Below are 14,722 nucleotides of genomic sequence, written 5' to 3' on the forward strand. Positions count from 1 at the left end.
ATTTTTTTCTCCTTTTAGTCAAACCCAAGGACCCAGCGGGCCCATCTATGCCTCTTCAAATCCCGAGTATCTCAGCACTGATGGTAAACAGGGTTTGGGTCTCCTGTCAACAACAGAATAGTTAATGATTTTAGCTAATTTAAGGGATTTTGACAACTTAGTAGCAATTACACATCAGCGTTATCAGCGATTGGATCCCCTGGTTTGTGATTGGCTGGTGAAATTGTTCCTGGTGGATCAACTATTAAACTAACTGTTGCACCACGACATCTCTGCAGGATCTCATTAAATTAGTTTTGTTAGCATGAATTTAATTGCTGCTGCATTTTCTACTCTCACTTGCAAAGATTTAATCCAATAAGATCTACTATTGCATTAGTTGATAAACATTATTTTTGGGGTTTCAGCAGTACAACTAATGAAATTTGGATTTAATTTCATAATGTTATTCACATAGTTTATTTTATTTTATTATTAGTAATGATGGGCATGCCTGTTTTCCTATGCATTTAAATGTTTTTTCTTTCCCTTTTTCTTTTTGCAGTGTATGAGGAAGATGAGTGGGAGGTGCCCAGGGAGAAGATCACCATTTTGCGGGAACTGGGTCAAGGCTCCTTTGGCATGGTCTATGAGGGCATTGCCAAGGACATTGTCAAAGGCGAGGGTGAAACACGAGTAGCGGTGAAGACGGTGAACGAGTCGGCCAGCCTGCGGGAGAGAATCGAGTTCCTGAACGAGGCCTCCGTCATGAAAGCCTTCAGCTGCCACCACGTGGTAAAGAGAAGCAACATGTTTTTCTCATGTTGTTCATGAGCAGAGGACATTGATGGTTTTGGTTACTGGCGATGTGTAAAAGTTTAAGGTGGGGTTGGAAGCAGTGGGCCGTAGCTGTGTGTGTGTGTGTGTGTGTTAGCTGTTATTTTTGAGTATTTAGAACAGAAAGTACTAAATGTACTAAAATCAGAGCTGTGTGAAAGGCAAGCACCTGCTTCACCTGCTGACTTCTAATTCCCGTTTTTGAAAAAACTAAACTACATTAAGATGAAAATCCCCATGTTTCTATCTGCCAGGTGCGTCTGCTGGGTGTGGTGTCTAAGGGGCAGCCCACCCTGGTGGTTATGGAGCTGATGACCCACGGAGACCTGAAGAGCTTCCTGCGCTCTCTGCGACCCGACGCTGAGGTAAAACATTAGTTTGAATTATGTTTATTCTTCTTTTAGTTCAGACTGTACTTCTGGTTTCTTTTCTTCTTTTCACTTCTGCATTTTGTGAGTATAATAGGCAAACTAGGCTTAGGTTGCATTTTCTTGACTTTATGCAAAACAATCTTTTATAACTGGATGCGGAAATTATTTTTACACTGAGCAGCATAAAAGCTTTTAAAGCGTCATGTTTTAACTGGGCTAATTCTGCTCAGTCGAGGAGCTATTGCTGCTCTTACTGACACATTAGGCTCTACTTTGGTTCTTAGTGAGGTCTTATCTAGAGAGGTGCTTTAAAGATACATTCAGTTTACTGCAAAAGTGCAGATAAACAACACTTTAAATCCATCAGTGTTTAAAGTAAGCAGCTGTTAACAAAGTTGGAGTCATAGGGTATTTTTCCTGGTGAAACATCTGCTATTTTGTTTCCAGTCAGATTGTTTTGGACTAAATCACATCTACAGAATAATAGTGTGTTACATCAGAGACTGTGTGCACAAATATGGATCAGTTTATGTGGCATTAACACTGAAGCCTTCAATATCAAAATCTGCATTTTCTTTTAATACATGTTGAGGGGGCTTCTGTGTACAAAGCGATGCGGCGCCTTTTTAAGTAAACATGCAGATGGCGTTTTTGTTAGAGCAGAAGCAGGGCTGAGCTGCAGGATGCTGACAGAAGGTTTTAGCAGTAAAGCCAACTGAAAACATGGCAGCTGCCTTGAAACGGGTGGCTGGTGTGTTGGGAGCAAGGTTATAATAATTCTCTAATCTAAAAACTAAAATGACTTAATATTGATTTTCTTGTTTTACTACGGTGACCTGACCAGACCTCAGAAAGAGAACAAGTCCAGAAATTTACTTTTTATTTTTCTAATTTTCATAAGATTAAAACACATCTCATTGATCCATCTTTGTTTATTTTCTTTCAGTTTTTAACTTGAAGATGTTAAACTGTGTCCGTTCTCTGAACTATTGTACTTTAGTTTTTGCATTTTTTTTAACTTGTGAAAAGAACATCATTGATCAATCACAGAGTTAACAATACAGTATGGTAACAAAAAATGTATGTGTGTTCAGTGTGCGCACTTTTGCCTTTTTAGCTGAGACGTGTGCTGGATGAGGATTTGGGACATAAAAGTGTGTTTGGGGTTTTTTTTTAATCAGAAACTGTTCAGTTGGCTACATTTTTCAGGCATAGTTTTGAGAAACAGTGTAGTTAACACAACAAACAGTGGAAATCTGAAATCTGCTGTATGGCTAGATAATGAGTCATGTGTTTGTACAATATTTTGCTTGGTTGATCTTCAGTCTGATATCATGAAAAACTACTACTTAAACTGAAATTGAACATCTTTAAGATTAAAAATGTAATTTGCAATGAGTAAAACTCACTCTGGAAATTAAACTGGAACTAAATTGATTAAACTAAATTGAATTCAAAACTAAGAAAACTGCAAAAGTGTTTCTGAACTGACATGCTATGTTTGTTGACATCTGCACAAACCTCATTATTTTTCTGATAAGTTCTGAGTGTTCAAACTGAAAGTCGAGCCTGTGTCGGGGTGTTATGTTGTGTAACCGTGTACGATGTGTTATCTTGTCAATAATTTACCTAAAGTGTAATAATATAATGACTGTGCCTAGGGCTGCTCGATTATGGCAAAAATGATAATCATGATTATTTTCACTGAAATTGAGATCTCGATTATTTGACGATATTTATTTAACAATAACAATGTATTGAATAATGACTTTAAAGATTGTTAAAAAATAATATAAAATAGTGTGCAAATACTGATAACAGTGCAAATGTCTGCAATATAAAAAATAAATGAAAAATGTAAACATCTATGTTTAGTGAACTTTGCAGTGTTGCTCTGTGGTGCAGCTACGACACTGTAGCAAAGTTTACACACTATGTCTACTTGATCCACGTCTGACTCCGCGAACCCATAATGTTTCCACACCACTGCAGTTTTTTGTTTTTTTACCTCTCTTTTCAACCAACGGCAGTCACTCTCCTCTCCAAATAACTTCTGCTTAGCTTTCCGAGCTTCCCTCGGGTCCTCTTAATCAGCGATCCCCAACCCCCGAGCCTCGGACCGGTACCGGTCCGTGAGTCGTTTGGTACCGGGCCGCGAGAGTTGAGGCTCCGCTGTGAAATGTATAGTTTTCAGGGTTTTTAAATCGGTATTCAGAGTTATTTTGTTATCGTTTTTATCGTTTACTCGGTTTTCCTTGGTCTTTTCACGTGTGTTATGAATAAATTTTCTTTTTTTCAGTACCGGTACTAGTTTTACTTTGTTGTATTTATCCGCGACACCTTAAAGGCGGGTCCATGAAAATATTGTCGGGCATAAACCGGTCCGTGGCGCAAAAAAGGTTGGAGACCGCTGCTCTTAATTGTTGTGACACGTGTTCGAAATGCAGAGAGGTGCGCTCGATTTGCCACACGGAGCAGCGTGAGAGTAAAGCACAAGGGAGGGGCTAATAATCTACTCAGTCACTTTAATGATCGTTGAAAGCCCAGATCGTAATCGTGATTAAAATTCAATTAATTGAGCAGCCCTAACTGTGCCAAACCTTTTGTTGGTAGATCAGAATTTCAAAGTCTGTCTCATGTTCCTCAGAATAACCCTGGCCGTCCACCACCCACTCTGAAGGAGATGATCCAGATGGCTGCTGAGATTGCGGATGGCATGGCTTACCTCAACGCCAAGAAGTTTGTTCACAGAGACTTGGCAGCCAGAAACTGCATGGTAGCTCACGATCTTACAGTCAAAATAGGAGGTAAGAATTCATAAAGTAAATGGGCACAAAAAACTGCTTAGATTTTGGTGCCTCATAGTGGAAGCATGAAAAGCCAACAATGCACTGTCACACTGATGGGTGTTTATATTCAGTCATCAGACATTACTAAGACAGTATTCAAATCCACAGCTTTAAGTGCCATGTATTGACTGAACAGGTGTGAGCAGAAGCAATGGTAATGGCACCCTTATAATTAAGATAAATTAGATATATCCTGAATACAAAAGGGAACTTCACAAGGTTACACAAGCTGATATCACAGCAGATAGTGAATGTAAAATAACAACCACCAGATCTTTCTGATAATTGGTGCAGGTTTGGCTGTAATTTGGAGTCTGATTTATGTTTTCCTTCCAGACTTTGGTATGACCAGAGACATCTATGAGACCGACTACTACAGGAAAGGAGGGAAGGGTCTGCTGCCCGTCAGGTGGATGGCACCTGAGTCTTTGAAGGACGGCGTCTTCACTGCACATTCAGACTGCTGGTTAGTGACACGTGTGAATTTTAGACTCCTTCTCCTCCTTCATCCTTTACTTCTCACTTTTGAAACCATCCATGTGGAAGTTTTAAATATATGACAGATATTTAGGCGACATGGGAGCAGACAGCATTGTTTATCAGTATCACCTGCACCTGTCTGCACTCTGTCTATCTGTTAACAGCATCAATCATGTTTGCAGGCAGATTTATTCTAGGGTCTAATTGCTGCGTTTTCATTCTCCTCATGTCGTTCCCTCTTCTTCGCTTGTTTACCAGGTCATTTGGGGTGGTGCTGTGGGAGGTAAGCACGCTGGCTGAGCAGCCGTACCAGGGCATGTCCAACGAACAGGTCCTCAAGTTTGTCATGGAAGGAGGCTTCCTGGACCGGCCGGACAACTGCGCTGACAGACTGTGAGTATGATCACGGGGATTTGGTGGCTACGCACTGAGAAAAACAACTTCTCCTGCTTAAACTACAAACTGTGTCAAAACACTTTTAAGCAGTTATTTCACAAGTCCACAGTCAAAAGTTGAACTTTATTCAATTTAGATCACTGAGATTGGAAGTGAAGCATAGGATTTCATGATGTTCATAAATAACTATTAACGATGTGCTAAAATACATTATAAAATGGAATGTGCAGGGTGCTAAATCTGAACTCAGCTGTGAGAGCAAATATGTAAATATTTTTTTAAAGAAAAAAAAAAAGAAGCTGCTAACAGATGTACAGTTTACTTTTTAGTTTCCTAAAACAGCTGGGCAGAGCAGTTTTTAGCAGGTGTTGCTTAAAGTGTGCTCTCAGGGTGGCCATATTTTTAGCTGTTGATGTCTGAGCATTTGCTGCAGCAGGACAGTGACTCAAAATAATCAGTGCACATGGACAACAGAGGTGAGGGGAAGGGAATAATATAAATCAGGGAGTTGGTTTTGTTTTTAATGTTGTTTATTAAAAGGATAATATCGTATCTATGAAGCCTGATCAGGTGAAGTTGATTTGACTGAAATATTCTTAACAGAACAACCATAAGTACATTATAAAAATAAAGATGTAGACAGTTCAGCTCCTAATCTCCCCGTCTCATCCTGCAGACACAACCTGATGCAGATGTGCTGGCAGTACAACCCCAAGATGCGTCCCACCTTCCAGGAGATCATCGAGATGCTGCGGGAGGACCTGCATCCAACCTTCCAGGAGGTCTCCTTCTTCTACAGCGAGGAGAACAAGCCGCCAGAGAGCGAGGATTTCGACCTGGACATGGAAAACATGGAGAGCATACCACTGGACCCCTCGTCGTACTCGCAGAGGGAGCAGTGTTTGGACAGGGACGAGGCCTCCTCCATGGGCCTGAGGGGCAGTTACGAGGAGCATCACATCCCGTTCACACACATGAACGGGGGAAAGACCAACGGACGAATACTGGCCCTACCACGGTCCAGCCCCTCCTAACATACTGTACACATCCCACACAAACTCATTGATGCTATAGATTTAAATATATTTTTGTTGTTTTTGTTGTTTTATATAGCTCACACTCAAACACTCTCCTCAGCAGCCCCTCAGTGCATATCTCAGGACCTTATTTTTCTCTTCAGATGCCACAAACACACACTACAGCAAGTCCAAGCTCGGACGCCAGAAGACACTTTTTGTATTTAAGGATGAATCTCCTGTGTCTCTCTTGTTCATGATTGTAGGTTATATACTGTATATAAATATATATATATTGCCAAGTTTGTGCTAGTCTGGGTGGATATTCGATTCAACTGTGAAACAAACTCTTGACAAACAAGAAGGCTGCTAACCCCACTGACCCCCCACCCCTAATTCTAGACTCCGTCTCCTCTCCCTTATTTCATCACAAGAGTTCATCCTGAGTTTTTGGGGAAAAGAGAAAAAAAAGTGCCCTTCTATTTTGTCTGTGGCCTACATCACACATCATGGAGCTGCGTCTGAATCTTTGCACGCACACGAAGACGAACTGAAAAGGAAAGCTTCGGGAGCTCCCTGCTGGATGGTCAGAAGCGGCCCATCCTCGAACAAACTCTTATTCACTGGAGAAGCTGGCTGAAGCAGCCTACCTCCTCACACTCTGCAGTATTCCAAAAAAGGCACACGGGATACACACAGGACGTTTGTCGGGTTCTGTTTTTTAATTTATATAATGGTCTTTCTTTTTTGTTTTCTCCTTTTTCCCTACTTATTTTTGTTTTGGAGTTTTCACACTTATAGCTGAAGGATATTTAAACTGTTTTCAAAAACACGTTGCCGAACGAGTTCCTCAGATTGACCAATAGCTGCTTCGTTGGTATATTTTAGTGGGTATAGAAGATAAAAAAATATATATATATATATAAATGTTATATTGATGTTTTTGTACATAGTTGATGTCAATTTTGAGGTATTTCCGGTCATAGAAAATGTTTTTACATGTTAGTCTATTACCTTTATTTTTTCTAATCCAGAAAATCATACTAATTAGCTTTTTTGGACTCATGATCAACCAACAGCACTTGGTCTTTTTACTATGTGATCTATGTGATGCCCGGGGGAAGGAGTGTGTGGCGTCTTCGGCTTAAGATGTTTGCCCGTCATATCAAGATCAAATAAAATAGTGCTGTAAATAATGCAGCGAGATGCATTTGTGAGTAGGCTCTGCCACTGCTTGTCTTATTTTTCCAGCATGTTTGTGTTCACAAAATGGTTATGTGTAAATTTGATGTTTGTGTTTTTCCCCAGTGAGTACAACACATCTGAAGCATTTTGTTTACCTAAAAAATATCATATACATACACAGAAGTTAGTTTACATACAAAGTGGCGGCTCTGCGTTACTTCAACACTTGATGCCGTGATGTTTCTGGGTGTCTTTGCCATAGCAACAAACACCTGTCACTTACAAAGCAACCTAGCCAAGCTTTGGTTAGGAGTTGGCTATCTGTCTGTTACTAAACAACATGGTGATGATTAAACTCTCCTTCACTTTGATGCTGAACTCCACAGCCGGCTACCTCACGCTCTACTGATATATTTCTAACGGGATTTGATTGGCTGAATCCGGCTCTTTTACCAGGAGTGAAGAAACAAATCTACAATTCAGCAGCATAGACTTCACCCCATTCAAAGTAGAGATGGACCGATCCGATATTAAGTATCTGTCCGATACTGGCCTAAATTACTGGATCGGATATCGGAGAGAAATAAAAAATGTAATCCGATCCATTAAATATCAAAAAAGCACCTCACAAAACTTGCGACATGGCGTAACTCGGCTCATAACCGTAGCGTGTTGGAGCAGTATGCATCACGTGATAGAGCGGCTGTGGCGTGCGAGATCTGTTGTCTGGTTCAGCATTTGGAGCTTCGCTACCAAAGTGGCATTTCATCTCCGAGAAAGTTATCCCAGAGAGAAGTAAAGCAAGTGTGTAAGTTCATCTCTGAATGTTTGTAAAGCATTCCAGCATTAAGCTCAACAACCTGAACAGCCTCTTCTCTCTCCTGCTGCCACTTCAATCGTGAAACTGATCAATGATCAGCTGATCGGCTTTTCTGTCGCGAGTGTATGTCTCTCATGTTTGTTTATCGGCCACTTCGCGCCAGAAAGAGGAAACCAGCGGCTGAACAACAGCAGCACGTTTAAGCTTGATAAGCTGTTGTTAGAATTTATTTAATATTACTTTGTACACCACGATCTTTTTCTACTTAGCTGACAGCTGGTAACTGTGCAGGGGCGGATCTAGCAAAGTTTAGCCAGGGGGGGGGGGGGGGGGGGGGGGGGCGATAGGGCATTAACAGGGAGAAGGGGGCACAAAGAAATACTTTTCTTTCTTATTCTCATTTAAAATGTCTAGTTTTTAATAATTATCTGAATCTTACACCCAAAGTTTTAATCTGATGTAAAATGTATAGAAGTCCATTACTGTATATAGTAACTGTTAAGTCTAATATACCTTAATATACACTTTTTCCTTTGGGAAGATACCATCTGTGCAGTCTGCACTTCTGTTGAAGAAAGATGTTGAATCTATTTAATTATTCTTGAAAAATAATGGATTTCTGTGCATTTTCTTTCACACTGAATCAAATTAAAGTTGATTACATCGATTAAGCATCATGAGGTGGAGGGTGGTTCCCAATTTCTTTTTTTTGCTGGGAGCTTGCAACCCTATTAATTAGGTTGCTTATGATATCACTATGAAATATTTTGGGTACATTGTATTTTTTTGCATACAGGTATAACAGAATAGCTTTAGTGTTTGTTTGTTTGTTTTTTAACTTGAATTTGAACTTATACAAAATGCAGCAAGATATTACAAAAACAGTTTTAATTAAAAAACACTATATCAGATTCATATCGGTATCGGCCGATATCCAAATTTATGATATCGTATCGGACATAAAAAAGTGGTATCATGCCATCTCTAATTCAAAGCAAATGACAGTAGAGAGCTGTGAATTCTCATTACATGTAAGATCAACCAAATCTGAAAAAAGTTGCCACCTTACATCATCAAAATCAAATTGTTTGTGTGGTTACTGAAGCAATTCAACAGTTTTTCCCTCAAAATATGAAAATCTGCAGTTAGAATTATTTTGTACAGCATTTTTGCTGGTACTAAGTAATTACTGTAGTTAGCCAGATGGAGTTTTCAGGACTCTTTCCCCATTGTACACCCACCAGGGTAATCCTTGTTTCTTTTCTGAACTGAGCGGTTTATGATATTTCAGGCCTGTTTCTAGAACAAAATGATTAGGTATGGATCAGAAATTTTTGAGGATAATCTCTCCCTGTATAGCCTACTTCTCTTTCCTTGGGAGAATGGCTGCCAAACTATGTCTTTAATGTTATATATTAATATGTCGAAACATACTTCATTAGGGTTACAAGTGAGTTTGTCAAATACTAAAAAATGTTGATGGGGGAACAGTTAACGCTTAAGTAAAAACTAACCAAATCCACTTTACACTTTTTCCAAGTGTCACTATTATGGAATATATCATTTTTACAGTAGTAAAAAAGGCACCAGTCTATGGTCTGTGACTTCTTTCTACCTACATTTTGATACCAAGATTCATAGCTGGAAGGTAAAATTTTGCATCAAGTGTACATGAGTTAGTGCTGTGTAGCTGACCTGGCACTTCTACTCCATGTCTGCGTGGGTTCTCTCCAGGTACTTCAGCTTCCTCTCACACAGTCCTCAGACATCGAATTAGGTTGTATGGTGATTCTGTTAGGCCTGTGGCATATTGGCAACCTGTCCAGAGTGCACCCTGCCTCTCACAGCTTATGCTGTGACCCTGAGTTGGATGAATGGATGGATCGATCTGCTAAATAATGTAAAACTGTACTTGAGACTGAATTGTGTTTTGTTGTTTACTGGATATTGTTGTTTGTTTTGTTATATCTGGGCCTGCAGGATAGGATCAATTAAGCTGAACTTCCACACAGTTGATAGTGAAATGGCGCCCCCTAGTGCATATCACTGTATATATGTCACAGGATTCTCCACAGCATTACATATACAAACATTTCAGATGCAGTGCATGATGTGACTAAATTAGCTTTCAGTGTGTACTGTTTTAAAAGTTTAACAGCTAAGCTGAGGTTACATGCACTAGTGAAACAATCTGTAACTCTGTGGTGTCTCACTCACTCAGAATATATCCCTTAAAACAGCTTCTAAATGGAAATGAAGAGAGTCACATTTAAGTCTTGCTTGCTTATACACTCAAATCCCTCTGAAGCTACTATGATAATTTCCTGAGGTAGTGCTGCTGGACAAAACCCAAACTGATTTTTCTCTTATGATACCTTAGCATTCTGAAACTGATGGAAATCATTCAAAGTTAGTTTAAGGAGCTTAGAAAGAAAGCAACTGGACTTCTTTAAGTTTCTTGAAAACGTTTCACCTCTCATCCATGAAGCTTCTTCAGTTTTAAAACCAAAATGTGGAGAGTCCCAAGTATTTAATCCCTGGTGGGAGTTGTCCCTTAAGAGTTGTCACTATTGATCATCTGGCTCACCACATGAGCCACGGTGTGAAAAAAGGCGTCGGTCATTATCAACAGAAGTTTCAGGTGAGGGATCTCAAAACTGCATTATAGGTGGCAGACAGTTGGTGTTGCAAAGTCTGTTCAAAGATTTTTCATTCAGTGGACACAGATGGCCCCTTTCGCTTCTCTTTCAAACCATCTGTCTTCTCTGTCCAAAGTGTGAACATCAGCATCCTTAAAAGTGTGACCTTTATCCTTTAGATGATGCAGCTAAGTCTTGTTGCTCTCCATAAAATCAGCTCAGCTCTATGTCCCGACTGTGGATCCAAGGCACAAACTCTTGGGAACAAGTCGGCTTTGTCTGCATCTTAGGTTAAAGTGGAGGTAGTTTCTATAGTCCGTTGGTTTTCTTGATTCCCTTTCATATTAAAGCAACAGTTGCAGTTTTTTCCTCCCAAAGTACGAGGCAATATTTCTGTGTAAGTTCTCAGTCATCCAGGTCATTGTAGTCCAAAGAGCTTAGAAAGAAGGTGTGTGGACTTTCTTGAAGACATTTCACACCTTGGTTGTGGTGAGGCACATGTGGGTCAACAACCCTCTTCAAAGGACAACTCTCACTAGAGATTAAATAGTTGGGATTCTCTTTTTTTTTTCTTTTAGAACTAAAGAAGCCGCTGAAGAAGCTGCCCAGGTAAGAAGTGAAACGTCTTCTAGAAACTTAGGTAGAAGAAGAAACCAGTCACTATCTTTCTAAGCTCCTTAGGCTACATAACCTGGATGACTGAGAATTTACACAGACATTCAAAATTTGTTATTTTAGAGTTTTCCTCATTATGCTTCACTGGATTGTGACAGAATAAGAAATAGGAAATTTGGTACTAAAAAGTATAACTCTGAGAAACTTTAACACCTTCTAATAATATACTAGCTGATTATAAAAATCATTAGAGTTAGGATTTTCCCATCCAATCATCCATTTTTATTTAACCATTTGGGAGTCTATCTCAGGTCCCACAGAGAGAGAGGCAGGGTCCACCCTGGATAGGTTGATGGCCCATGAAAGTGTTGACAAATAGATGTGAATGATGTCTGTCTCTATGTCCAATTCAGAATCACCAGTTAAGCTAAAATATATGTTTGGACTAAAACTATTAAAAAAAAATTAACTAAAAGATTCACTCTGGAAACTAAGTTTAGGTAACCTGAACTGAAAATAAAATAAAAACCAAGAAGAAAAGATGAAACTAAACTCTGGACCAAATCTTCTGGGATACGAGATGATAGGAGCAGCAGAGCGATGTGTTGGGGAATTCTTAGAACTCTGCTTTCACTTGCTCAGTGCAGTTCAAGGATGTTCAAAACCTCAACTTTCTGCCGCTGCTATGTTATCATCATTGGGACGACACAGTGGCGCAGAGGTTAACACAGTGGCCTCACATCTGATCATCTAAAAAATTATTATTATTATTATCATGAATTGGTGGATTTGTATGAAAAGTTTACTAACACAGGGCTTGGCCCAGCATAGTGATTAACTTGTGGAGTTGGTGTGGATTCAAAAGTTTTGGAAGAACTTTATCAACATAAAACAGACCAATGTTAAAAATACACTGGGAAAAATGAGAGACAGCAAGAAAATATTACAAACTGATCCTGATACAGATATGCCATCCTTAACACCATCCTTCCACACAAACTGGTGGCCAAGCTACAAGACCTGGGGCTTCCATACAGCACCTGCATGTGGATCAATAGCTTCCTCTCGGGCCGTAGACAGAGAGTCAGAGTTGGCCATCACACATCCTCAGCCCTGAGTCTCAGCACTGGCTCACCCCAGGGCTGTGTGCTCAGTCCACTGCTCTACTCTCTCTACACACACGACTGCACTCCTCGCCACCACAGCAACATCTTTGTGAAATTTGCAGATGACACCACAGTGGTGGGGCTCATTTCCAAGGGAGACGAGTCTACGTACAGAGACGAGGTGGAGCAGCTGACGTCATGGTGTAAGGCCAATAACCTCCTCCTCAACACTTCAAAAACCAAAGAACTCATAATAGACTTCAGAAGGAAAAAGGCAGAGATCCAACCACTATTCATAAATGGGGACTGTGTAGAAAGGGTGGCAAGCTTCCGCTTCCTGGGAGTCAATATAGAGGAGAACCTTTCCTGGAGTGTGAACACCTCCGAGCTGCTGAAAAAGGCCCAACAGAGACTGTACTTCCTGAGAATTCTCAGGAGGAATAACATCACACAGAGACTGCTGGTGTCCTTCTACAGAGCCACCATTGAGAGTGTTCTAACTTACTGCATATGCATCTGGTACACTAGCTGCACAGGGGCTCAGAGGAAAGCACTCCAAGGGATCATTAACACCGCCCAAAAGATCACTGGCTGCCCTCTCCCCACACTGGAAGTTCTACACAACGCCCACTGTTTTAAAAAGGCCCAAAACATCATAAAAGACACCTCACATCCTGGCCACTCCCTGTTCGAACTGTTGCCCTCAGGCAGACGGTACAGGGCAATCAGAGCAAGGACTAATAGACTCAAACACAGCTGTTATCCAACTGCAATAACACATCTGAATACTACAAAAAAATGTCCATCACGCCACTCTTGTGTTAATCTATGCACGGTCTGAAGCATGTGTGTGGGAATGTATGTGAATGTTTTACTGTTATATCTTATTAGTATTTTAAGTATTCTATCTATTTTATTTATTGAATTTTATTGTTTTATTTATATTTGATATTGCTAGGGATGATGCAATGATCGGGGACCATTCTTAATTTCGTTGTTCTCATGACAATGACAATAAAGTTTCTGATTCTGATTCTGCTTCTGGATCCAGGAACTCAATTTGAGCATCTAGGGGACTTCTCTTGTATTGTTTCTTTCTATTCTTTTGGACCAACAGCGGTCACTAAATACACTATAAACTGAAGTATGAACCCGTTGAATACATCTCTGTGCAGGTTAACTTTTAAGGTTTAGCTTAATTATTTTCTTTCAAGACCCGAGCTGTCAGTGTTTATACCAAAGGCAGGTTCTTAAAAGTATAGTGATGATATTTTGCAAAACAAGCCTTTAATTTTGATTTTCCTTAATACTTCAAGGCCCAATTGTCAACATCGAATTAAAGTCTTGACACTCAAAAGTCTGACTAAAAGGCACATTTTTTTCTTCCACTATAAAATGACTGAATGTTTTTCCTTTCTTTTGGGCTTTTTAGCCTTTATTTGATACACTCAAAAGAAGTCAGAAAAGCTTGGGGGAAGAGTAGGGGAGAGACATACAGTAAATTAACTTGGGCACATTCATACCCAGCCCTCACCAATAGCCTGACAGCACAGGACAGATATTTTTTTAGAGCCTGGCTTTTATCCTGTAGTTTGCTTGAAAACAACAACAACAACAACAACAACAACAACAAACCCCAACCCATTGCAACTCAATTTTATTAATAGTACCAACTGATGATGATAGCCACCTCAAGGACCTTTATATTTTAATTACAGATCCTGCAGTATTAGAACAAGAATACCTACAATCAATCAATGTGAGACAGAGTAGACAAAAGTTAGTAATATGTAGTAGGGACATATGGAACAAGTGGAGAAGAAATGCTCAGTCCATCATGGATTAACACTTCTGTTAGAGATTGGTCACATGATCAAGTCCTTTATCATAAAGGGAAATAATATACAGGTCTTCAGATGCAGGTTAACCTGCCAACACCACACCCTGATGTAAACACTTCCACAAAACATAATACAAAATACTAAATCCAGCTACAATACCACAGTTGCCTCTGAGTGTGGTACAATCTTCTTCTTCCAGCTGCTCCCTATACACACAGCAGATTATCTACCTCCACCTCATCTTGTCCCTAGCATCCTCCTCTGTTACACCAACCCTCTGAATGTTCTCCATCACTAGACCCATCTTCTCCGTGGTCTTCCTCTTTTCCTTCTTCCTGGGAGCTCCATCTACAACATCCTTTGTCTAATAAATTCACTATCCCTCCTCTGTCATGTACCTCTACATACCTTTTTGTCTCCAAACCGCTCAACCTGAGCTGCCTCTCTTATGTACTCATTATTAATCCTGACTATCGTGGTGACTCCCAATGAAAATCTCCAATTTTACCAACTCCAGTTTGGCATCCTGGTTCTCTGTCAGTGCCATCGTCTCCAAACCATAAATCATAGCAGGTCTCACTATCATCT

The 14,722-nt window shown here is 40.1% G+C and overlaps 1 protein-coding gene across 1 annotated transcript in view; it reads left to right on the forward strand.

Annotated features, from left to right (window-relative positions):
• insra (insulin receptor a) overlaps positions 1–7,145 on the forward strand; it is a 54,569-nt gene extending 47,424 nt beyond the window's left edge. The window contains exons 15-21 of the mRNA XM_085253781.1: positions 19–83; positions 545–774; positions 1,071–1,181; positions 3,835–3,994; positions 4,373–4,502; positions 4,775–4,909; positions 5,589–7,145. Coding sequence (XP_085109907.1) covers positions 19–83; positions 545–774; positions 1,071–1,181; positions 3,835–3,994; positions 4,373–4,502; positions 4,775–4,909; positions 5,589–5,946 — 1,189 coding nt within the window. The 3' untranslated portion in view covers positions 5,947–7,145. The remainder of the gene's footprint in view (positions 1–18; positions 84–544; positions 775–1,070; positions 1,182–3,834; positions 3,995–4,372; positions 4,503–4,774; positions 4,910–5,588) is intronic.
• The last annotated feature ends 7,577 nt before the right edge of the window (positions 7,146–14,722 follow it).

The sequence above is a fragment of the Mchenga conophoros genome, linkage group LG18 (genome assembly GCF_057382185.1).
Source record: "Mchenga conophoros isolate Kocher_MC1m ecotype Shallow Benthic linkage group LG18, M_conophoros_male_GT1.1, whole genome shotgun sequence".
Classification (NCBI taxonomy): Eukaryota; Metazoa; Chordata; class Actinopteri; order Cichliformes; family Cichlidae; genus Mchenga; species Mchenga conophoros.